Source organism: Lepidochelys olivacea (genome assembly GCF_965140295.1).
Source record: "Lepidochelys olivacea isolate rLepOli2 genome assembly, chromosome: 15".
Classification (NCBI taxonomy): Eukaryota; Metazoa; Chordata; order Testudines; family Cheloniidae; genus Lepidochelys; species Lepidochelys olivacea.
The window spans coordinates 12,529,988-12,553,409 of record NC_140425.1 but is presented as its reverse complement, the minus strand read 5'-3'; the positions used below and the strand labels follow the sequence as shown (position 1 = coordinate 12,553,409).

The following is a 23,422-nucleotide window of genomic DNA, read 5'->3' as shown; positions in this document are numbered from 1 at the left end:
GTCATGACAGTCAATCAGCCTTGGGCCCTGGTCCTGCAAACACTCACGCACATGCTTAACTTAACTGCTGTGAATAGTTTCAGTGGAATCAGTGGGACTACTCACAGTAGTAAAAGGAAGCATGTGCATTTTTTCAGGATTGGGGCCTTAGTGATGATTCCCAAATAAACACTTTGGAATCCAATTTATTTCAGATCTGCCAGAGAGTGTGGTTAAAGGCCTTTGCAAACTATTCTGCCTCACCCTGCATCGTTACAGGTGAGTACGTGGGGCTGGGAAGGCTACATATCTGGTAGTTGTACTTGACTGTAGTAACTTCCATATGGAAATAGTGTTGATGTGGAGTGTAGTATATAGAGAGATTTGTCATAAAAAATGCTGTCCAGTAATGTCAGCCCAACATTTAGAATCTGTAGAAAAACAAGTTTTATAACACCTAATAACAAAAATTCATCTTTTCAAATTAAAAACAAATTCAGATCTTGATCCTGAAAATCACTGTGCATGAGTGCATCCCTTTGCCCTTGCAGAGCTCCGTGAGTTGCAGGATCGGGCTGTAACTGAGCAATTTTTGGTTAGATTTAAAACGTGGTCTGTAGAAAAGAAGTGGTTGAAACCCCCCCTTGGGCCTGCCAGAATTAATTGTTAATCTTGTGTCATGGGATGAGAATTGTTGTGGTGGTCCTCTGGTCAGGTCAGGCTGTGTGTTGAGGTAGGATATGGGGCATTCTGCCATGCGTGTAGATGATACAGAACCTTCTTCACCTGTTGGAATGGTAAAGATATACTGGCTGTTGGCCAGACTGATGAGAAGAGGAAGCAGAACCCTGTGTGTGGAATCTAGAATTTAATATCTGAAACACTGACAAGATTTGTAACATTTACAGAAAATGTTTCCTTTTCTCTATAGAGATGCAGCGTCCCGCAGAGCCCTGCAGTCTGCTCTCCAACAGCTTGCAGAGTCTCAGCCAGAAGCAACTGCAAAGAACCTTCTGCAATCCCTGCAGTCTTTAGGGATCAGTGGCAAGGCTGGAGTTCCAAGGTGAGGGCTGACTGCTATTCCCGTTGCTGTGCATGAAACCATTTCATGAAATACTGCCAGTCAGCTTCTTGCATCCAGAATTGAAGCTTTACCACTGAGAGGGGTTAACTCTTACTTTTGCAAGCAGAATTAGGGAAAGTTGATGGTTCGTATTTTATTCTCATTTACCACGTCAACTATCTTGCCATAGAAGCAACATCATTTCCAAGAAGGTGACTCAGAAACTTCTGCCGAAGCCTGTTTCGACTCTGATTGGAGAGTACTGCGGCTAGTACTTCTTTATGCAGACGAAGCACACTGAATGCCCATTGGGAAGGGAGAGGCTTCGTTCTAGTGAAATTCAGATAGCAGGGTTGGGCTGGATTACAGTTTCCTTTCAGTAGCCTTCAAATACAGGACGACTTGTTTTAAGCTGCTTTATCAAGGAATGACCAGGAAAGGGACACTTGTTCAGCTATTTAATTTCAAGATATTATTATAGACATTCTTAGCCTTGGTACCTTAATCTGCTTTGGGTTGGTTCTCTGGTGCAGGGGTAATCAATAGGTGGACCATGTTTTAGATTCAGTTCTAAAACACTTTATTGCTGTTATATTACAGTAGCAATCAGAGATTCCAGTTAGGGAATGGGTCCAGAAGGCCAGAAGTGACCATTATGATTGAGCAAGACCGCTAGCATAACACAGACCACAGAACTTCACCCTGTGATTCCTGCATCAAGCCCAATAACTAGGGATTTGAATTAGAGTATTTTTAGAAAAAATGTCCAATCTCGATTTATCCATGTAATGTTGTATTTACTCCTCTAGTTACTGTCTGGCAGCAGCTGGTTCTTAAGGGACTCTGATCCTATTATTGTCTATAAGGATGTTGGCTATGACATTGTACCTTGAAGGAGAGAGAGGTCAAATGGGGGTATGATTTTTAGAGCTCTGACAGACATGTGAAGGATTCATCTTCTGCCATCACCTTGGGAGAGAGCTGAGGATTACAACAGAGATAGGAAATAGATCTGGCACAAATCAGAAATAAGGGTATTGTGCCAAAGTGGCTGAGGGTGAATGATAAGTGAGTGGTCATTCAGTAATCTGAGAAGTGCAGTCCAGTCTGCCTACAGAAGAGAGCAACTGATGAGAGGGCTGGGTTACTTGCAGCCCACAGTTTCAACTTGCAAAATGTTTGCCTCTCCCTTCTGTACTGGCCTTAGGGATCTCCACAGATCTTAGGGATCTTTCTCATATTGTGGTTTGACATCCCCAGAAGGCAAGGTTTGGCCTTTTGATGTGTTGTTCAGAGGATTCTGAATGTTTAAAGTGTGCTAATTAGTGGTGCTGAGAAATGATTTAAAACCTGAGACTTCAGCTGTTTTTCTCCAGTGAAGATGCTTCACTAACAAGGTGACAAATTCCAGTTTGGGCATAATAATGTGTGTGTCCTGGGTTAATAACACTGAGCAATATCCCTGGAACTATAGACTCACTCCTTTTCCCCTTTCTATGGCAGTAAGAGCAGTGGATCTGCAGCTTTGCTGGCTCTCTCCTGGATTTGTTTGCTTGTGCGCATAGTCTTCCCAACACGTGACAAGAGAGAAGGAGAAACATGGAAAAAGCTGGTAGGTACTTTTGTGCTCTGGAAAGGTATCTTGCCCCTCAGGGATAAGGAAGAGTCTTTGAAGTATTGTGTATTTCCAGGCTAATGTGAAGAATCCTGAATGTGACTGTGGGCTCAGTAGTGGTGATTGTAACAGCTGGTGTTACATTAAAACACATCCTTATAGGGCTTTCTCGTCCCTTTGTTTACCCTATACACTTCATATAGTTTTTTGGTCTCCCTTATTCTGGTAAAAGAGGCAGGAGGTATTGAGATTAATAGTCTTGGCTAGAGCCAGGCAAGCTTGCTCTGTACACTTCTGTCTGGCAACAAAACTGGTTCTAGTCTGGGATACCCCCTGGATCTGTTAGCAATGCAGCTGAATCCCAACCTGCAGTATCCTGTGCTGGTCTCATCCTGGGTGTCTCCTAAGCAGGTTGCCAATTATACCACGTTTGGGATGGTGTAAAGAAGCTTTTCACTTTGTTTTCTCTCGATTGGTTGGTCTGTCCTGTGGACCTTATTCCTGCCACCTTGGATTGCAGTACCAACTGGAGAGGTGAAACTGCTGTTCTCTTTACAATGCTCACATGAAAATGTATTTGAAATCCTGTTTAAAGTCATTTGTGTTGAGGAAGTTGCTGATAAAGATCCTAGAAGCCTTACTCCAAGTTAGAGTGGACGTTAATTGTTTCTTTCTCAAGTGGTAAGTGTGTGAATGTGTCTTTTCCTATTTCTCTTGGCAGGTGGAAGTTCAGTGTTTGCTTCTATTAGAAGTTCTGGGAGGTTCTCACAAGCATGCAGTGGCTGGAGCTGTGAAGAAATTGAACAGGCTTTGGAAAGAGGTGACACATGGGTTGACACAGTGTGACCTAATTCACTGACTTTTCTAGTGTCACTTGAGTAAATGTATCTTATGGTTCTTCTCAACAGAACCCAGGGCTGGTGGATCAGTACCTGTCTGTCATTCTCAGTCTAGAACCAAACCAGAGCTATGCTGCAATGCTGGGGTTTCTGGTGCAATTCTGCACGAGCCAGAAAGAAATGGATGTTGTTAACAGACACAAGGTAAATAAGAACACTGGCTCCTCTTTCTCCTCCATAATAATCAGAATGATTTTCTATTGGGAAGGGATAGAAATGTTACAGCAGGGCTGGTGCTTTACATCTGTCTGTCTGATAGTAAAGTGAGATTGCTCTGATTAAAGCTCAGGTGTCCTGATCTGAGTTATGTTTAGGGAGACCGTTGGCACACCCAGCTCTTCAGTGTATCTCTTGCTTCTAGGGAGATGGCCAAGATGCTTGCTTTCCCTATCTCTGTATCCTGATTTCAGGAATGGAGCTGAGCACCTAGCTCTCTGTGGATTTTGTGTGTTCAGGCTGGCAGATAGGGCAATGAACCATGCTTCCTAGTGGACCTGTGTGTGAGGGAGTGGTAATAGAACTGAAATTCAGCTTGAATGGGACTATGGGACTTTTGGGGGAAAGAAGATGGGGCGTGATCTTTGGCTCCCTGCTGGCATTCGGGGAGTGTGAGCAAGTTGTGACATGACTGTAATGGATGTTCTGCTTGTTCAGAGTGCCCTTCTGGATTTCTACATGAAGACCATCGTGATGAGTAAGACAAAACCTCAGAAGCACTTGCTGGTGAGAGACATGTGGCACTGTTTATACTTTTGTCCCAGGTATAAGGTTTGCTGCTGTGCTGGGCGCCTGACTGTGTTCTCTCTGCAGGATAACTGTGCCCCCCTCCTCCGATATGTGACTCACTCTGAATTCAAGGACCTGGTCCTACCAACTCTGCAGAAATCCCTACTGCGGAGCCCTGAGAACGTGATTGAAAGTGAGTCTTCTCTAAAGCAACATGGGGTGGGGGCATGAATAGTTGTTACTTGGAGTTCAGGAGTTGGTATGGGGAATAGGAGAATGCCACCCATTGGACTGTGCTCAGGCAGACTCTTTGCCTGTGAGCTCGGTGGCAGGTTGGCTGGCTCCTATGGGGTGGGTGTGGAGAGGTAGCATTGGTGATGTGATCCCAAGTGGCTGGGTGTGTGGTGTCTACTGCTTGCGGGGAACAGACTTTCAGAGCTGAATGTGTAGAATTATTTTGAGTAAATTTGTGCATTGGGAGGCAGTTTCTATGGTTTTCTTTCCATTTCTCATGGCAGCAACTCCTCTCTCATGGTCTCTGACGGCTTGGACTGTGTGAGGTTACTGCCAGGCTAGAAGCCAGTTGTTGTTTAACACCATAACTTCTTTTCTGTCCCCAGCAATCTCCTGCTTGCTAGCATCCGTGACTCTTGATCTCAGCCAGTATGCTGTGGACATCGTGAAAGGACTGGCCAGTAAGTGCCATGACCTCTGGATGGGTTGACAGATTCTTAGCAGGACTCCCTACAACTCCGACTGTGCCTGTGTGTTTATGATTGCCATATTGTTAGTGCCATTCTTGACTATGAAGATGTCCTTGTCATTGTGGGTGGGAGGCGATACTGTGATATGGAATTAAAATATTGCACATTAAACTTTTGAAAAAAATTGGGGTTTCAGTTCTAGCAATCTTATGGCTGCCTGAGGCCTGTTGTGCAAAGTGGTTTAGTAGCAGGACGACGGCTGCTTTTGGGGAAAGGCACAGAACAGGGAATTAAGAGACTTGGCTTCTGTTTCCAGCCTTGCTACAGACTAGCTTTGTGATGCTGGGCAATTCACTTAATTCTGTGTGCCTCAGTATCTCCATTGGTAAAATAGGGAAGTGTCATTCCAATTTCACAGAGGAGTGGAGTGTACATTTATTAATGTCTGTAAAATGCTGTAGAACTGTGGAGTTAATAGTAACAATATTGATTGTATGCCCTGCCAAAATGGAAGGGAGGAAATTCTCACTTGGCCAGAAGCTAAGGCAGGCCACATGGATTGCACAAAGATGACTCTGCACCCTGTTGAGGAGATGTGCGTAGCTCTTGAGTAACTCTTAGCTTGTATATTCCATTTTTAGGTCAATTGAAATCCAACAGTCCACAGCTGATGGATGAGGCAGTGGTGGCATTAAAGAATCTGGCTCGACAATGCAGTGATCCATCGGCTGTGGAGTTGCTGGGGAGACACCTGTTTGCCATCCTGGGGGGTAAGTAACTTATGAGTCAGTCAGTGCAGTTCAGCTGAAGTTTGCTTGCTTTGAGGAGTGTTCCATGTCGTATGTCAGCTGTAAGTTGAATAGAGCCAGCATGATCTGGATCAGATGAAAGGCTGAACAGTTTTCTGGTAAAAAATAGTCTGCCTCTCTCATGGATTTAATGCCCCAGTTAGATTGCTTGCTCCCAACTCTCTCACCACCATGTTTTTTGTTGACAGGTTCTGAGGGGAAACTGACGGTTGTGGCTCAGAAGATAAGTGTCCTTTCAGGTAAGGCTCCTGGAAGAAAGTAGAGAGATTTATTCTACAGTGGAACAGATTTAGCAGAAAGATGAGTACGTGAGCTATCAGTGTCTGGGCTGAGAGCTCCCAGCCCAGTAATTCTTAACCAGCCATGGCTAGAGGGTCTTGGGTGAAGGTACATATTATTGCCTGCAGGCTAATGGCCTTCTGCTGTTTAAGTAGGTTGATGGCTGTTGGTGGCCATTAGAGACCAGTGGAATTCAGAAAGCTTTAAAATGTGTAGCCAAAGAATGAGGATTACGTGGTTGCAGCAATGATTGAAATTTAGAGAGAGGTCCTGCAGGTACAGAACCTGGTGGACGGCTAAATCCAGAACTGGTGCAGCGATGGAGAGAAATTTGGACAGGCAGGGTTGAATGGGATTGAGCTATGAGGTGTTGGTTGTAGCCTACATTGTCTGGTTTGCAGTAACTCTTGTAGTAGGGCACAAACCAGGGAGGGTTTTGTCGTTTTAGGAATTGGCAGTTTTAGTCATCATGTGGTTTCTGGATCTTCAAGTCAAGCTCTGAGTGGAACCATGGCTGAACTTTTCATCCCTTTCCTGCAACAAGAAGGTGAGGACACAGTTTTCTTTGTTCTGGATCCTGCCCAGCTTCATTCAAGCCAGAGTAGGATTTTGGTGCAGATCATGTTTAGCTGAAGATCACTTTGAAACACAGCTGTTGAGTTGCTGGATCCTTTGTGTACACCAGAGGTTCTCAAACATCATTGCACTGCGACCCCCTTCCGACAACAAAAATTACTACACGACCCCAGGAGTGGGGACTGAAGCCTGAGCTCGCCCACCTGGGCCCCGCTGCCCTGGCGGGTGTTCCGAAGCTCAAGGGCTTCAGCCCCAGGTTGGGGGGGCTTGTAACCTGAACTGTAGCCCTTGGGCTTCGGCTTTGGCCCCGGGGCCCAACAAGTCTACTGCCAGCCCTGGCGACCCCATTAAAACAGGGTTCCGACCCACAGGTTGAGAACCGCTGGAATAGACCCTCATTCTATAGTGATAAAACAGCCTTGTAGAGAAAATATGCTATGTAAGTTCAGTTTGAAGTGTAACGATGGATTATCCTTTCCATCACTCCTCAGCATCTTCCTGCTACCTTGTCACTGCATTCGTGGGTTTGAGATAGCTGTGTTGACTTTCTCTGCATTTCTTCCCAGTCCATGAAGGCACTTTGGTACATGCTGTCTCTGTCCTTGCTCTTTGGTGTAATCGGTTCACCACAGAAGTTCCTAAGAAGCTTGTAGAGTGGTTAAAGAAAGCCTTCAGCCTTAAAACCTCTACTTCAGCTGTGAGACATGCCTACCTGCAATGCATGCTAGCCTCTTTCAAAGGTAAACTTTACGATCATAACTCTTACAGTTATGCAGGGGAACAGAAGGGTAATTGAATCTCATTCTTCTAGGTGTAAACTGATCATTGCAGGGATATAGATAGATTCTGTGTGGCAAATTGTTTCTGAAGTAAAGGTCTTCAGAAACCACAAACTTTTGGTGCTCCTTTGAGAATTGCTTTCACTGGCCCTCATCATTGTGGACTCAAAATTTGACTGTAGAGTAACAATCTCTGTAGTCTAAATAAAATATATAATATACGTTTAAATAAATCCACTGTTACTGAGACTGTATAAACCAAAGAGATGATCAGCATTGGTGTAGCTGAACAATAAATGCAAATATTATACAGATACTGTGGAGCTGCCTTCATTTTCTCATTGTGAGTGACTGAATTTGGACTTTCTAAGTGAACCCTGCATTTCTCTCTACCAGGAATCTTGTCTATTTTTATGAGGGCAGAAGCAAATACTTTGAGAACTAAATTAGTCACAAGAGCTAGGATCCTGCAATGAGACCCATGTAGGCAAACTCCTGAGGTTGTTGGGGCTTCATCGGGGTGCATGGGTCTGCTTGTGTGCAACTGCTCATGGGATCAGGAATCAAGGCATTAATATTACAAAAATGGAAATTACCCATTCATCTTGTTGATTGTGCCTTTGGTTTGACCTACCTGGCAAACCTTGAGAATTTTTTTCCCAAACAACTGATAAATATGAAGAATATAAAGATATTGATCTCATTCTTGGATTTTTTTTTATGGTTAAAACACTCTTTCTTGACTGACTTCAGAGTTTTGTGGTGATACATATTTGGAAATGTTTCTTTTTGTTTATAGTATTTTGTGTTACATCTTGTTTTGGAAATTTAAAAAAGGTAGGTAGTTTTGAATGTTAATTTAAAGGATATTTAAATTTGAAAGCCAAAGGTAGAATCCTGTGATTTTTTTTTTTGATTGTTTGAGATGAGAGGGGTGCTCACAGACCTTCCAATGCAGTCCGCTTTGCCTCGTTTCAGAAAATGTACTCTGTTCAGGAAACATTCTCTGTCAAATGCAAGGAAACTGGGTGGAATTTGAGGGGATGAGTAATTGTGTAGCATTGGATCAGAATCTTTCACTTGTGAACAGAAATTCAGAGAGAGAGAAGGCAGCATGCTCCTGAGGAGGGAGGAGTGGGGAAGTGCCTCTGTTTGCCGTGGCTTAAAATTTAATTACAGTGGTGATGTAAGGAACTAGAGTCCTTTTGGCAGATTATCTGTTCTGGAGATGTAGACTTTTCCCAGTGGTCTCTCTAGTTCATTTCCATAACTGGATGTGACAACAGAACAGCTGTTAGAATTTTTCAGTGTAGATCCAGGAAGTCCACCTTCTCTTGCCTCTTATCTCTTCCTGTTTCCTCAGGCGACACGTTATTACAGGCAATGGACTTGTTACCAATGCTTATCCAGACAGTGGAAAAGTCTGCATCTCAAAGTACGCAGGTTTCCATGGTAACGGAAGGAGTTGCTTCTGCTTTGCTGATCTGTAGGATGTCTTTGGCTGATGCACTAACTGGTAAGAGCCCGCAAATGAACAAGTTACCAGGACAGTGACAGTGGATTTGTGATATATGTCATATTCTTAGTCTGTTTGTTGCTTCCTCATAGAGAATCCTTGTCCGTTTGTAAGCTAGTTAAAGTATAAACCATGGTAAGATTTATCCCATGTGGAGCTAATGCAGGCAGATCTCATGTGAGTGAGACTACGCAGAATTGTTACTGTGCCATAGCTGTGAAAATCCCAGCCTCCGGTGCCTTAGTTGGTGCAGCATGCCTTTTTAGTGGTCTCTCTTCTTACAGAAAATCTTCACGTAGGTGTTAAATTCCCATAATTCTTGACTGAGGCATTGATTAAACCAGCATTAAGAACATCCTTTTTCTTTTGTAACACTTTTTCTCTTTCTTTGGAGCGTGGTGGGATTGGAAACTTGGGAAATGATCCTCTAAAGAAGTAGCTGGGGACACCACCATCCATTAGAGTAGCAAAGGTTATATGCTTCCAATTAAATACTGCCACCAAAGCCTCTTTCCAAGAACTGTCCAAACCCAGGTATCTGCTAGGGCAAAACTCCTCTATTCAGCTTCCTCCCCTTCAATGTTTGGATCACTTGAAAGACTTGTCCTCGGAAAGTCTGAATGAGACAGAGATGCATGTGTAAATGGGGCTTTCTAGTTCTTGTAATCTCTTGGTTCATAAGTAAATGTCTGTAGTAGAAAGTGCTGTTGTAACAGGGCTGTGGGTGGGTGTGTAGGCGGTATACATTCTGCGATAGCGGAAAGTTGTGGTAGCTTTATACCTGAAGAGCAGTGAAGGTAGAGAACCCCAATTTAAGAGACAGGATTGAACTATGTTTCAATGAAAGAAGTAATTGCATGGTAAATCTGGCCTTATTTTGAGTTACCTTGATGGAAGAATCTCTCTCTCTCTCAGAGTCCAAGCTGAGTGGTTTCTGGCAGCTGATTCTAGATGAGAAAAAGCAAATATTCACTTCTGAGAAGTTCTTGCAGTCTGCATCAGAGGAAGGTGAGTTGTTAAATGTGATCAGAGTTCATTCGTACATAGCCAGTTCCTGTTTAATCCTGTTATTTGGGACTTTACAAGAGCTTCTGCTGCTTATTAGCCATATTGTCTGACACTCACAGGGTCAGATTTCAGATTAAAGTGAACAGACTGCTCTCTCAAAGGGCCTATCTAGTCTACTGATGATCCTCTTTTAATGTGAATTTGTTGGTTACCGATTACTTTGAAACACCTTGTGAAATGTCTAGATTAGCATTTAACAAATGTTGTTCCATGACAGAAATAATTGTGGAGTATCTAGAGCAGTCATAGATTATCACAAATTTTAGTTTAGAGAAACCCAAAGGGTGAGGTCTGGTGGAGGAAAGCAAAAAAAGGGAGAAGTAGTGGTGTGTTGGGAAAGAAAATGTATGGGAGAAAGAGAGATTTGTGGAGGAGGAATAATCTGGGAGACAGAAAATCTGTTGCGCTATAAATTATAGTGAGTGCTGTCTCCATTTTGTCCTCCAATGTTCAAAATGAATTAAAAAGATTTAAAAGAAAAATTAACAGAACATGTGTCCAGAAAAACATGACCTTTTCAATCAAAATATTTGAAAATGAGCTGAATAATTAGTTCTCAAAGTGATTTTATGAGTGCAGAGCTTTGAAGATGTAAATCTTTCTAAATTTGTAGTAGTATTATTTCTCCTTCACTCACCATGATCGCAGTTCAGGAGTCAGAGTTCTCCTTTTCTCCTGATGACATTAGTGTTGCTGAAAGATGTTGTACTCGTCATCTTGTTCCTGTTGAGAGCAGAGCTATGCACACAACAACTCTATGAACATGGCGGTCACGAACAAGGTGCTAGTGTTGTTTCCCTGACTAGTATGGACAGGGATTTTTTTCTCAAGACAATGATAGCAAAACAGTATTACAGAGATGTGATGATAGCCAGGGCGCATGTGTTCTGTGCTGCTGCAGAATCCACCCTTTACTATAAAATTATGCTTCAGAATCTAAGCTTTCATTTAAAAGAAGAAGTTTCCTGCTCTCGCTGTTGTGAAGGAAACTTTGGAAACACTTACAGAGATCCTCCTGAGTCTGCAGACAACCTGAAATACTATCCCTCAGATACTTGAACAGCCACTGTTAATTGCAATTACATTTTAACTCTGGAGCCTAACGCTGACAGTGTAAGTAACCAATTGTTAAATGTTTCACTACAGATTAAGTAAGCAGAAAGAGCCAACTAAGTTGCTTAATAATACCAAACCATTTCTGGTGACTTTCTGGTTGCCAAAAAGCCCCACTTTCCCCTTATCCAAGTGCCAAAACCTTCAGTGTCTCTCAACATCTTCCATCATGCAGCTATATGTTGTTGAGACAAAAACCAGGGGCATGCTGAAAAAGAGAATCTGAGGATGGCCTAAATTAAGTAGCACAGACTATTGTAGCAATAGTAGTATATGCCCATTTTTGAATGAAGCTGCACCAGAACGCCACAGATACTAGGGTGTTGCTGCAGAATTTAGGACCATCATGTCGCAGGGTACACAAGATCTTGTCTGTAGCCCAGTTTCTATAACCCGGTATCAGACAAAAATTGTCCCCACTCACATTGCTCGGAGGAATCATGCTAGACCCCTGCTAGTAACAGTCCTGTTCAGTTACATTTGGTACTTCCAGTATGGACAAAATCTTAGTTGCTTGTGATACTGTTACCCCTTACACAGGATCAGTAGAGGATGTTTCTTGGCAGCTATGGAAGGATCGGTTTTTCAGATATGTTGTTCTGAAGTGTCCTGTGTACTCTTTGTCTGCTCATAGGTTAAGATCCAGCCTCTTTAAACCCACAGTAAGTAAGCCCTCACGCTGTTTGTCTTACGTGTCTTGTGTTTCTCTACAGCCATGTGCACGGTATTGCAGCTGACCGAGCGCCTCCTCTTGGATCATGCACATCGGCTCCCTGAAAATAAAGTTCAGTACGTAGAAATTGTCTGTTTTAATTGGATGCAGTTAACTTGCTGAAATATTAACGCAGGCAGTGGAGAGGAAGGTCTTGGGACTTTACACAGAGAGGCTGGACTTTTTGTATCTACATGTCTGAATGTTCTGCCTGACTAGCTCCCTTGCTGAACTTGTTTCTCTCTGTTTTCAGACAGTATCACCGAGCCCTTGTTGCAGTACTGCTGAGCCGGAACTGGCATGTTCGTAGGCATGCCCAGAAGACGGTTAGGAAACTCTTGTCCTCACTTGGAGGGTACAAGTTGGCCTATGGGATCTTGGAGGAGCTGAAAACAGTTCTCAAGTCTCATAAGGTGAATGATCACCAGGTCTATTCCCTTGCCACTAGTTTCTAGTGTCATGCAGATTTAGCCTCTGTAATCCCTTTGCTATTAATGTTGCTGCACAACATGATGTCAAAACCAGAATTTTGGCTTTATAAAGGATGTTGTGTTAATGATCCCACATAACACCACTCCTTCCTTACTAGACTTCCATAAGGTGTCCAGGACCTTTCAGGTGATTTATCTTTCCTTGTGACCCCAGTTGTCCTCACTATCCCTCCTATGCCTCTGTTTGGGGAGGAAGACTTCCACCTTCTATTTGCCTGTGTTTTTTTTGTCTAAGTAACCTAACCCATTTCCCCTTGTTCTCCCCCCCCCCCCCCCCCCCCCCACAAGATGTTCTTGTTAAACCCTGGATTTGTGCTGGAAATGGCCCACCTTGATTATCGTACACATTGTAAGGCGAGTGATCACTTTAGATAAGCTATTACCAGTAGGAGAGTGGGGTGGGGGGAGAGGAAAACCTTTTGAAGTGATAAACACCCATTTTTTCATGGTCTGTGTGTATAAAAATATCCTCACTGCATTTTCCACTTTTATGCATCCGATGAAGTGAGCTGTAGCTCACGAAAGCTTATGCTCAGATAAATTGGTTAGTCTCTAAGGTGCCACAAGTACTCCTTTTCTTTTTGTCTAAGTAGTTACTTATTATTTTCTCTGTCTCCTTGGTGAGGCCAGAGTACTCTGTTCCCTTTCTCAGTGTGCCGGTTAGTAGCAGGCCTTAGCTAATAGTTCAGATGCTCTGTTCAGGCTATCTTTAAAAATTATGTATAATATGCACATTTTATTGGTAATTATTTATAAATGAAAAAATAATAAAATAAGAGACCAAATATAACACACTATTTGCTAGGCTGTGACTGTGCGTAGTTATAAATTGATTTGCATTATCCAACCACCATAGATGGGTTTTGCAAAAGCACCTACATGACTTTCAGTGGGACTGCTGCTCCTAATTCACTTAGGCATTCCCTCCCAATGTCAGATGGATCCAAGATGCTTAGCAGAATTTTTTTTGGTTAAGGACCTTGTGGGGAATTACACATTATACAGTTTGGAGGTACTTGTCAGAGTGAACGTCCCCAAATCCATCCTCTAGGAGGGTGACTTATTTTATCCTGCCTTTCCCCACTGGTTGAGTTTAGAATAACCTTCCTTTCTCAGTTTTTCTCTTTCCTTTACATTGCTCTTAGTTCTGTGCTTCAACCACAGAACCAGCCTTTATCCTTTCTTTCTTCCATAGTCTGCAGGTTCACAGTATTATCTAAGGCAGTTTATTTTTGTTCCAATACAAATTTTATTTGTGCTGAGGGGGAGAAGTGGCAAGGCCTTAGAACATGTGCTTTGATGGGTTAATAGCAAGTTCTGTCTGTTCAGGTGCTGCCCATTGAGGCTCTGGTGACAGAGACTGGAGAGCTGTCTGAGCTGGGGAAAGCATACATACCCCCTCGTGTGCTTCAGGAGACACTATGTGTGATCTCAGGTGTAGCAGGGCTGGAGGTGGACCGTACTGAGACAGAAAATCTGGCACTGGAGATGCTGTTAGTGAGCCATCATCCTTCCTTGGGTGAGTGAAGGGACAAGACCATCCCACTGGCTATTAGGTGTTGGTGAGGGGTGCCTATGGGGTTGCTTAGATTTCTTAGCAGTCCCTGCTCTGTATTTATTATGCCTATGTATTCCCATAAACGTCTCTTCAGTGGAGGTGCAGTCTGGGCTTTGGCCAGCCCTCCTTATCAAGATGAAGATAGACCCTGAAGACTTCATTACCAAACAGCTGGATAAAATTCTACCCAGAATCACCACCCAGACACCCATAAACCAGGTGACTAGCTTTTGCTTTCCCTGAACTATCTCCAAAAACATCTTAGGGGCAAAGGGTGGAGGTGATGAGAGAGGCAGAGTGGTTCATCGGGAGGGAGCTCTGTTCTGCAATGGAAAGAGTGCAGGAATGAAAAAACCTTTTCCATAGGAAGTTCCTGGGAGATGAAAGGGAAATAATGTGCCAGTGACTGAGCTCTAGGCCTGGGTGAGGTGTCAAGAGCACCTTAGACAAGGAGCTCTTTGCTCGGAAAAAATGGCCTACGGGACAAATAGTTCAGGCCAACTGAGCAGGGACTTAGTCTTGTGAATAAGATGGCGAGACTGTTTCAGTGAACACTGACCACGGTGTTTTTTTCTTCGCAGTCATCCATGAATGCAGTGGGATCGCTCTCGGCACTTTCACCTCGCAAAGTGCTCCCTCAGCTGATCAGCACAATCTCAGCTTCTATGGAGAACCCAGCTCTGTGCCATGTGACTCGAGAAGAGTTTGCCATCATGCAGACGCCAGAGGGGGAGCTGTTCGACAAATCCATCATACAGAGGTGAGGGCTTTTAATTCCCTGTGTAAGTTGGAATGTGGAAGTCAATTTCCAGTGGCTTCCAGTCTTGGGGTAAAGGGCTTCAGCAGCTGCTCGTAGATGGGTGTTCCTGGATCTTTAGCAAGAACCTTTTCAGTCCACTTCATTGTGCTGATTCCTCTAAATACTTTTTCTCAGTGCACAACAAGACAGCATGAAAAAGGCCAACATGAAGAGGGAGAATAAGGCTTATTCCTTCAAGGAGCAGATCATTGAGCTGGAACTGAAGGAGGTAAGGCTATAGTAGCAGGACATCCCAATGCTGAAGGTTTTAATGACCAGCCTAGCTCATCCGTTTCATTGCATGGCTCTGGTGTGTGTGTCTGTGTGTATTGAAGGAAATATAAATTTTTGGTGTCCAAATACCAGCTGTTACAATTGATTTAAATGCATACATATGCTGTGCGGTTTTAGTGAAGTGAACGTGATTACAATGCAACCAGTATATAGTGCATGTGCAAGGGTCTCTTCTCTCCTCATGTCTTATTTCATGCATCTTGTATAACAGTCTATTAATAGGTTCTCAGTAGGCGTTAACGGGAACTTGCATTTTGGTAACAACTAGCAGATCCATTCAGTATGTACATATATTCTTTATGGGGAAAGTAACAGAGTAGAAGGAATTATGTCAAATTAATCAAAGGGCTCTTTTTGGACACGTTGCCATATGTTTGATCAATAACCTGCCCAACCCTCAGAGGAACAGGATGAGTATCAGTTCTGTCTACATGTGATATTAATGTCTGGGAGAGCACCTCCCATCACAGAGCTTTACAAACCTGTCTGATGTACACACTACATGTAAGGATCACTTTAGGGATTGAAATGTGTCCGCTTTAATAGCATCCAGCAACAATCAACTGTATGGGACAGGAAGTGAAGAATAATACTGTGTCCAGTTAAAACTTTAGGAGGAATTAGGGGAGGCAAAAATATAGTGACCTGAGTTTTAATCTGTCCAGTATACCATGGTTAATATCTCCTGTCCTTGTGAAGATGCCATGGTATCTTTCAGGATTTCTCATTTAAAACCATGGGAACACAGCTCTCTAACTCTGTGCCATGACAGTAGTTCAGTATGAACTAGGAGAGGCAACATAGTCCAGTGAATAGGATGCTAGTCTGGGACTCAGAAAACCTAGGTTCTATTCTCAGCTCTGACACTGACTTTTCATATAACCTTGGGCAGGTCATTTCACCCCTCTATGCCTCTGTTTTACCTTACATCCCTTGTTCAGATTGTAAACTATTCAGGGTAAAGACTGCCTTTTACTCTGTGTGTGTGTGTGTGTGTGTGTGTGTGTGTGTGTACACGTACAGCACCTAACACAATGGTGCCCCAGTGTCAGCTGGAGCCTCTAGGTGATACTGTAATACAATTAGGGAGGAAAGGTGCTACCTACTGGATCACCAGTATCTGAATGGCAAGGACACAGCAAAAGCATGTTTGCAGAATCCAGAAGTAAATGAGTAGTTTGCTATTAAACAGGGTGTGGCAAGGTACCTCCTTCGTCTTTCCAGACTTAGCACTTCCCACTTAGGTGGTGGTGGGCCTGGGGTAAATCCAGCCCCACTCTGGGCAGCATTTGTCTTCGCCTTTCCGTGTTCCTTTGGCTGTATTTTCAGGGTGGGCCTTAGGGTTGGCCTAAGGGGTGATTCCTCCACCAAATAAAAAGGAAACAGTCTCACAAACTCAAAAACAAAGGGGGATACCTTCCCTCACTGGGGCAGGGTGTTGTCCCATTGTTTGCCTCAGGGTGTCAGTGTCTGCTAGGGGAAGAACTCGGGTTTGGCTGTTTTCCCCTATGGGAAGGAGCACAGCCTCTCACCCTGGAGAAGTTAATTTCCTTGCTGCCACTAGCCTGGCAGCCACTTCTCTCTCTCTCCCCTTTTCTCTCGCCAGAGGAGGGGTTTTAAAAGGTCTCAGGCAGCCCTTAATTGGATTCAGGTGTCCCTAAATGACCTGAGGTAAACCCTTCTCGGCTTGTAGGAAAAAGGGCCTTTAACATTCTAGGGCTAATATCTTGGCCTTCCAGAACCCTCTTGCAGCCATCCGGCCTGACTTTGTCACAAGGGGTAGTGCTGAGCTCCAGGCTGAGGTGGGGAGAGGACATCTCCAGCAAAGATCAGTGTAGAACCAGTCCAAATGCAACCTAAGACCAGAGCTCAGTAATATGAAACGCTGCCGTTAGGACTAAATGTGATAAACTGAAATCGTAGCAAGCAAATAAACACTTTTTATGTCTGTATGAGAGAATAATTCCCATTATTGTATGGGACAAGTGGTAAATCCTGTTTAAATTGGGTAGCTGTATTCAAGTGTGAAAGCATAACTTCCTGGAAAAAAAAAACCCCAGATTTATTTGGAGGCCTCTGATTTACCTGATATAGTCAATGGAAATACTGCATACAGCTATTTCCACTGAAAGTGCAGTTCATTGAATAATTCCTTGCTGAACAAAAGCTGGGCAAAACTGGTGCCTTGCTGCTGATGGGATGCTCTGCTGAGTTGTGAACTCATTGAGCTTCATTCTGCATTTAGGGCTTGTCTACGTTTGAAATGCAGCCGCACAGCTGCAGTGCTTCAGGGTAGACACTACATACGCCAACGGGAAGGGTTTTCCCATCAGCGTAGGTAATCCACCTCCCCAAGAGTCAGTAGCTCGGTCAGCGGAAGAATTCTTCTGCTAATCTAGCCTTGTCTACTTGGGGATTTAGGACACTTTAATTATGTCACTTAGGGACCTGGAGCTTTCACACCCCTGAATAAGGAAGCTGGGTTGATCTAATTTTCAAGTGTAGACCAGCCCTTTGAGTAGGAGTTGTATGCCTTTGGAGCAGTGTTTTGATGTTGCCTTATGAGTAGCTAATTTTGAGTTGATTGCATTTTCTCTGTCTCCACCTCCTTCCCTCCCACTCCATAGCCTGTGTGGAGAGGATAGTGCTGATAGTCCCCAAATAATGTCAATAACTCTGTCCTTCAGGAAATAAAGAAGAAGAAAGGAATAAAGGAGGAGGTGCAGCTGACTACTAAACAGAAGGAGTTGCTGCATGCACAGTTGGAGAAGGAGTCTCAAATCAGAAAGCAACTGAAGGAGGCAAGTTACTGAATTTGCCTGAAATTGGATCTCTGCTAGCTCTAGGGTGGGGACAGGGGATGGTATTCTGATATTTTTGACTCAAGGCACTTTCGTCACCTCTGCAAACTGAGATGAACAAATCATTTCAATTAAAAGAAAAGTTAATGAAAATGTAAGAACTGACAATAATCCATTTGCGGTTTTTCATCAGAAACAAAAGATTAAACCTCTTCCTTGATTTGTAGATAGTCTTTGGAGTAACCATTGCAATGATTTCTCTTGCAGCTTGATGGCGAACTGGAAGCAGCTCTAGGACTCCTGGATGCTGTTCTAAAGAGTAACCCTCTTGGTCTAACCCAGTACATCCCGGTTCTCATAGGCTCCTTCTTGCCACTGTTAAAATCCCCATTGGCTGCTCCCAGAATTAAAACCGCTTTCCTTTCCTTAGCTTCCTGTGTCATGCCTCCTCGACTGAAGACTTTTGGTTAGTGTCTGCAATTTGTTGTGTGTTGTATAAAGATTTCCTGTTCAGGGAGTGCTTCTGTTATATGGGATTGTAAATGTTTCTTCTGGAACTTTTAAAGTGAATAGAGAGAGTGTGAAATATGTTAGCTAGATAGCTCTGAACGCTGCTTTGTTTTAGCAATAGAACAGATATGTCTCAGTCTGTCCTGGGATGAGAGTATCTGCCCCAGTGTAGTTCTTTGACTGCACGCATTCATCATTCAGTCCTTGGCTACCTTGTTGAACTTGCCAATAGGGGTACCAAATGTCAAACTTGATGTTTGTTCATTGGATGTGGAAATGGGCAGTAACTAGCAACTCATAGCAGGCCATCAGATGGCGATAACAACTGACCTATGGCCCTTATGTGGAGAACTCTGAGAGAAACTTTGAATGCATGAGGCTTCTTTTCTTGGGTTTCCTGATGGCTCTTGCAGAAAACGGCTCATTTCTGGTCAAAGAATTAAGCTTAGCCTGAAATCTGATTGAAATGCACACAGATGGAGACATCTCTCATAAGCTGGAGAGTTTGTACTCTGTTCCCTCTACTCTCATCCAGCTGGTGTGAGAGCCCTTAGCTCTGTGGGTAGCAGTTCCTTCTCTCTGGAAGTTTGGTAACAGACGTGCTGGAACTACGGGTGCTGGGAGTGCGGCAGCACCCCCTGGCTTGAAGTGGTTTCCATCATATACAGGGCTTACAACTTTGTTCAATGGCTTTTAGCACCCCCATTATAAAAATTGCTCCTACGCCACTGGTTGATAATGTTTGGGGATTTATGTTTTACCTCTGGGAATGACTTTTATTGTTTGTATTTAGTCCACTCAAAGACTGTTTTATTATATTTAGGTACTTTAGTGAGTCATGTGACCTTACGCCTGATGAAACCAGCATGTGAATTAGATGAATCCTGGTGCCAGGAAGAGTTGTCTACTGCCATTAACAGAGTTGTTTGCTTGTTGCATGCACACACCATCCCCAGCAAGACTGGCAAGGGAGAGCCAGGTAAGAGATGCTAGGAGTTTTCCAGATGATTTTTTTTTAAGATATTTGTACAGCCTCTTGTGAGCTAAAACGTCACATTTATTTTCCCCAAATTAGATAGAAAAGCTCCTCTACTTACCCAAATCCCCAGACTTACTCCCTAAGATTTTTTTTGTTGCAGTAATAGCGGTAATGCATGTTGTCACAGGTACAATCAGTGCAAGTATAAAATTGCTATCAATTATTCCTTGTTAGTTTTTCATCTTTAAAAAACACAACCAAAAACCAATTATACAAACAAACCATGCTACACCAGAGTTCATACTAAGGCCCACATCCTGCAGAGGAATCTGTACGCATGGTTCATAAATATGTGCAAACACTGAATAATTCTTAGTATTCAGCACTGCTTAATAAGTGTTGACTAAGTGTGGCAAATATTAGTCTAAGCGAAAAGAGGAAAAGAAGGGGGGGGAAAAAATGGTGAGTTGCCCCAGCTTGCTTGCCGTGTGAGCTGTGGCTCATCCCGGCTTCTGGTTGTTTACCATCTAACTTAACCTTTCTGTTCCTGTCCCATTATGACAAGTATAATACCTTAGGATACAACCCTTACAGTTCTTTAGAGGAAATCTAAGATACAGCTTTATTCATCATTTTAAAGACCTTGTACCTCAGTGCTATAGTCCTTCACCCACCACGGTCTGCTTCTTTGTGGTAGCAGTACACTTATTCTTTACAGTTTAGTGAGCCATTGACCATGGTGCTTTCCACTTCAGTACGTTGTTTAACATCTCAGTGATATTGTGACTCTGCAGTATATCATCTGTTTCAACTGTACTGTCTCATTAATATTTAGATCCATTTTAAAGCTTCTGTCCTGAAAGTGGCCGTTGCTGGATACAACCACAATACACATTGTTCCTCCCACTCAGCAGTTATTTGAACAAATGTCTGAGAATTTGCTCATTAGTAGATTGTTGTGCAAATCTTGTTGCATGGATAAATGCTTTCCCAGCTTTTCTATTTGAAATTTTGATTTAACTCCTTTTCCCATTAGATTGAAGATTTTTAAATGCTGTAGTGCTTAATGTCTCTTAATATCCAAAATATTATTAATCTTTTAAATTAAGATTAATTCCTTGGTTTACCATGAAATTACCCCTTCAAAATGTGATGTAATCATCTGTTTCTGAAGCATCTGGGCATATTTTTACATACTTAAATACAATAATTGTTGTCTGAAATGAATGCAAAATAGCTTTCCTCCCTGATAAAGCCCCTTGTAAAGAAATCAAGAACCTCCCTTGCTTAAACCCATAGTCAAGCCAATGCTTGACCCATGATGAGATATGCCCTGAAGTTACCGTAATTTGGGGCTAGAGGGAGCAAATTCCACAGCCGTGGCTTCTTCATCCATGGTCCCTCTGTAGTAGTGTTAAATTAGCAGCTTCACAAAGAAAAAGGGTCATTAATAATTCTTCCTTGAAATGCTCTGACAGCTTGTGTCCTACATTAGAGGAAACTGGCTATAACACTGTAGTGCTGTATCTGCAGAGCTCTTCATTCTTCCATTTGAAATTAAAATCTGCATTCACTGATAGAGAAGGTAGAAGGCAAACATTCCTCTTGGGTATTCACGCTCTCTAACCACTATTTATTTTTAGCAGTATTTGGAAAAGGACTGTAACTGTGGTCCCATGGGAGGATTCTTATGAATACTGGTCCATAACTAACCAGTGGCTATATTCATGCAGTACCCTGCAGTAAATAACTCTTGACAGGATAGCCTGACACTGGGGATTTAGGGTCATTTATTTTGCTAGCCTTTCTAATGCTTTATTTTCTAATACCTCCCTGTTTTGGACTGGCTGGGAGGAGTGTGTGTTTCACACCAGTTCTAAAGTTGATTCACTATGAGAGAAAAAGACCCAGCTGCCAAACAACTGGAGTTCAAAATGCTTTATTTGTTGAGCCTCAAACCAGAGTTAAAGGAGTGTTGTCCCCTGGAATCCATGTGACGTCTTTAAGGGGATGGTCTGGCTAGGCTGCTGGGTACTGTGTAAAAGCTATTGATGCTGAGCTCAGTATCTCATCTGTTTTTCCACTTTTTGTCCCCTGAATTTCAGTGATTCCTCTTACTCTTTGTGCTTTTTCTGCACGGTCCTAAGCGTCTGACATCATTTGAGCTCCTAATGTCACTTAATTAAAAGCCCACTAAAAGCACACTAATATAAAATGCACCAGCACTGAGAGCAGGCATCTCAGACCGGCTCAATGCTGCGGCCTGAATGCCACTGCTGTTGAAGTGAAACTGCAATGTGACAGTGGTTAGGCAGATGGTGAGCTGTGATTGCTGCTTTAGAATAGCTAAGAATTGTGCACACCTTGCTACATTTCTTACCCTGTTGCCCAAGTCCACTTGTTACATATGGTCTCTTTTAGATTGTAAGCTCTTTGTGGCATTTATTGTGTGTGTTTGTACAGTGCCTAGCACAATGGGGCCTAACCCGGTTGTGGCCTTTAGGCGATACCACAATATAAAAGTTAAAGAATAATACATTAATCTCTTACATATCTACAGAGTAAATGAAGGCCCAAGAGACTCCACTGTGCTCACAGGATTTCTTCTTTTCTCTCTACCCATTACAGGCACTGCATCGTTATCAGCCCCAGCATTTTCCTTAGTCTTTCCTCTGTTAAAGACAGTGCTGACTGAGACGCCCAATGATAGTGAAGAGAAGGAGGCGCTCATGGTCAAGATCCTGCAGATCCTTACAGTTCATGCTCAGCTGAGATCAGCAAGTGGCCAAACTTTGCTGGTGGATGAGGTCAGTGTTCATCCGTTCCCTAGGGCTGGGAACTGGAGGAATGTGAAGAGATCACTCTGAAGATAATGGCATTAAAGATAAGAGAGTTGCCAAGGAGTGGTTAATGTGGGCACTGATACCTTCAGCAAGAAACCCTGGGATGAAGAGTTCTGTGCAGCTACTAAGTTGTCCCTTCAGCAGAGCTTGCTATTGATTGTATGTGAAAATATCAGTGATTGTATGCAATGATCAGTCCCAGGATATTAGAGGGACAAGGTGGGTGAGGTAATATCTTTTATTGGACCAGCTTCTGTGGGTGAGAGAGAGACAAGCTTTCAAGCTTACACAGAGCTCTTCCTCAGACCTGGGAAAAGTATTCAGAAAGTCACAGATAAACACAAGCTAGAACAGATAGTTTAGCTTAAGTAGTTAGCACATATCTATCTGTACTTAGCTGTGTGACTCTGAGTGTCTTTCCCAGACTGAAGAAGAGCTCTGTGTAGCTCGAAAGCTTGTCTCTCTCCCCAACAGAAGTTGGTTCAGTGAAAGATACTTCCTTGCCCATCTTGTGTCTCGAATATCAGTGAAGCAGTTTCCCTAGCTCCCTGCTGCTGACTTGCTCTGTATCCCCTGTTCTTAGACACTCAGTCTGAGCCTTGTTGCTTGGACAGAATTTACAAGCTGGCAAGTTGATGAGGGTTTATAGGGAGTATCTGTTGTCTTTTTCACAGCCTCTTAGGCTTTATGTGGTAGGCTTTAGCACAAATTTGGTGCTACACAAATAATCTGATTTCTCTTTGTTCATATACTTTTCCCTGGTCTCATTTGATGGTAGAGGACCTAACCATCACTACTTGCAAATAGCTTAGTCAAATATTACTTTCCCTTCAGAAGTCCCTCAACATCTGTCGTAGATATTTTGAAGGTGCCTATCCTCTTGCTACTGAATTGCCTAGCTAAGGTCACTATCCCAGCATCTATCAGTATATGGATTAGTTTGAATTAATCCTTAAGAGTGTTAAATTCTGGAATGGATAAAGCAAATTCCTTCTGTGTGTCAGATGTAATGATTCAAGGTTTTTTGTTCACTGGTGTAGGAGTAGTGCAGCTGGCATTGGAGTGGGTTTCCTTCCTGCCCAGCTAACTTGCTAGCACTGGATTTTCTCTGTCTGTTAGCTTTTGGGGTTACATTTGAACGAATTAGAGTGGCAAGATGTTATTTTTCCCCCTCTTCTTAGAATGGCCCCGAGTTGCTTCCTCGCACAGATATGCTGCTGTTGCTGACCAGGGTGATTGGAACAGGTTCTCCACGGTTACAGGTGAGCTGTCCACTTAGTCTAGCAGTATAGACCCAGCCTAAGCTGGA

The 23,422-nt window shown here is 43.1% G+C and overlaps 1 protein-coding gene across 1 annotated transcript in view; it reads left to right on the top strand.

The window, feature by feature from the left end:
• The window catches only part of GCN1 (GCN1 activator of EIF2AK4), a 61,775-nt gene that overhangs the window by 6,308 nt on the left and 32,045 nt on the right, over window positions 1-23,422 (top strand). Inside the window, exons 3-27 of the mRNA XM_084648875.1 lie at window positions 195-258; window positions 911-1,042; window positions 2,546-2,654; window positions 3,379-3,477; window positions 3,566-3,700; window positions 4,211-4,279; window positions 4,367-4,475; window positions 4,903-4,977; window positions 5,628-5,756; window positions 5,984-6,034; window positions 6,523-6,621; window positions 7,217-7,390; window positions 8,793-8,945; window positions 9,861-9,953; window positions 11,840-11,915; window positions 12,092-12,251; window positions 13,659-13,848; window positions 13,982-14,106; window positions 14,469-14,647; window positions 14,822-14,915; window positions 17,668-17,781; window positions 18,049-18,247; window positions 19,115-19,270; window positions 21,899-22,077; window positions 23,295-23,375. Of these exons, the coding sequence (XP_084505001.1) occupies window positions 195-258; window positions 911-1,042; window positions 2,546-2,654; window positions 3,379-3,477; window positions 3,566-3,700; window positions 4,211-4,279; window positions 4,367-4,475; window positions 4,903-4,977; window positions 5,628-5,756; window positions 5,984-6,034; window positions 6,523-6,621; window positions 7,217-7,390; window positions 8,793-8,945; window positions 9,861-9,953; window positions 11,840-11,915; window positions 12,092-12,251; window positions 13,659-13,848; window positions 13,982-14,106; window positions 14,469-14,647; window positions 14,822-14,915; window positions 17,668-17,781; window positions 18,049-18,247; window positions 19,115-19,270; window positions 21,899-22,077; window positions 23,295-23,375 (3,044 nt within the window). The remainder of the gene's footprint in view (window positions 1-194; window positions 259-910; window positions 1,043-2,545; window positions 2,655-3,378; window positions 3,478-3,565; window positions 3,701-4,210; window positions 4,280-4,366; window positions 4,476-4,902; window positions 4,978-5,627; window positions 5,757-5,983; window positions 6,035-6,522; window positions 6,622-7,216; window positions 7,391-8,792; window positions 8,946-9,860; window positions 9,954-11,839; window positions 11,916-12,091; window positions 12,252-13,658; window positions 13,849-13,981; window positions 14,107-14,468; window positions 14,648-14,821; window positions 14,916-17,667; window positions 17,782-18,048; window positions 18,248-19,114; window positions 19,271-21,898; window positions 22,078-23,294; window positions 23,376-23,422) is intronic.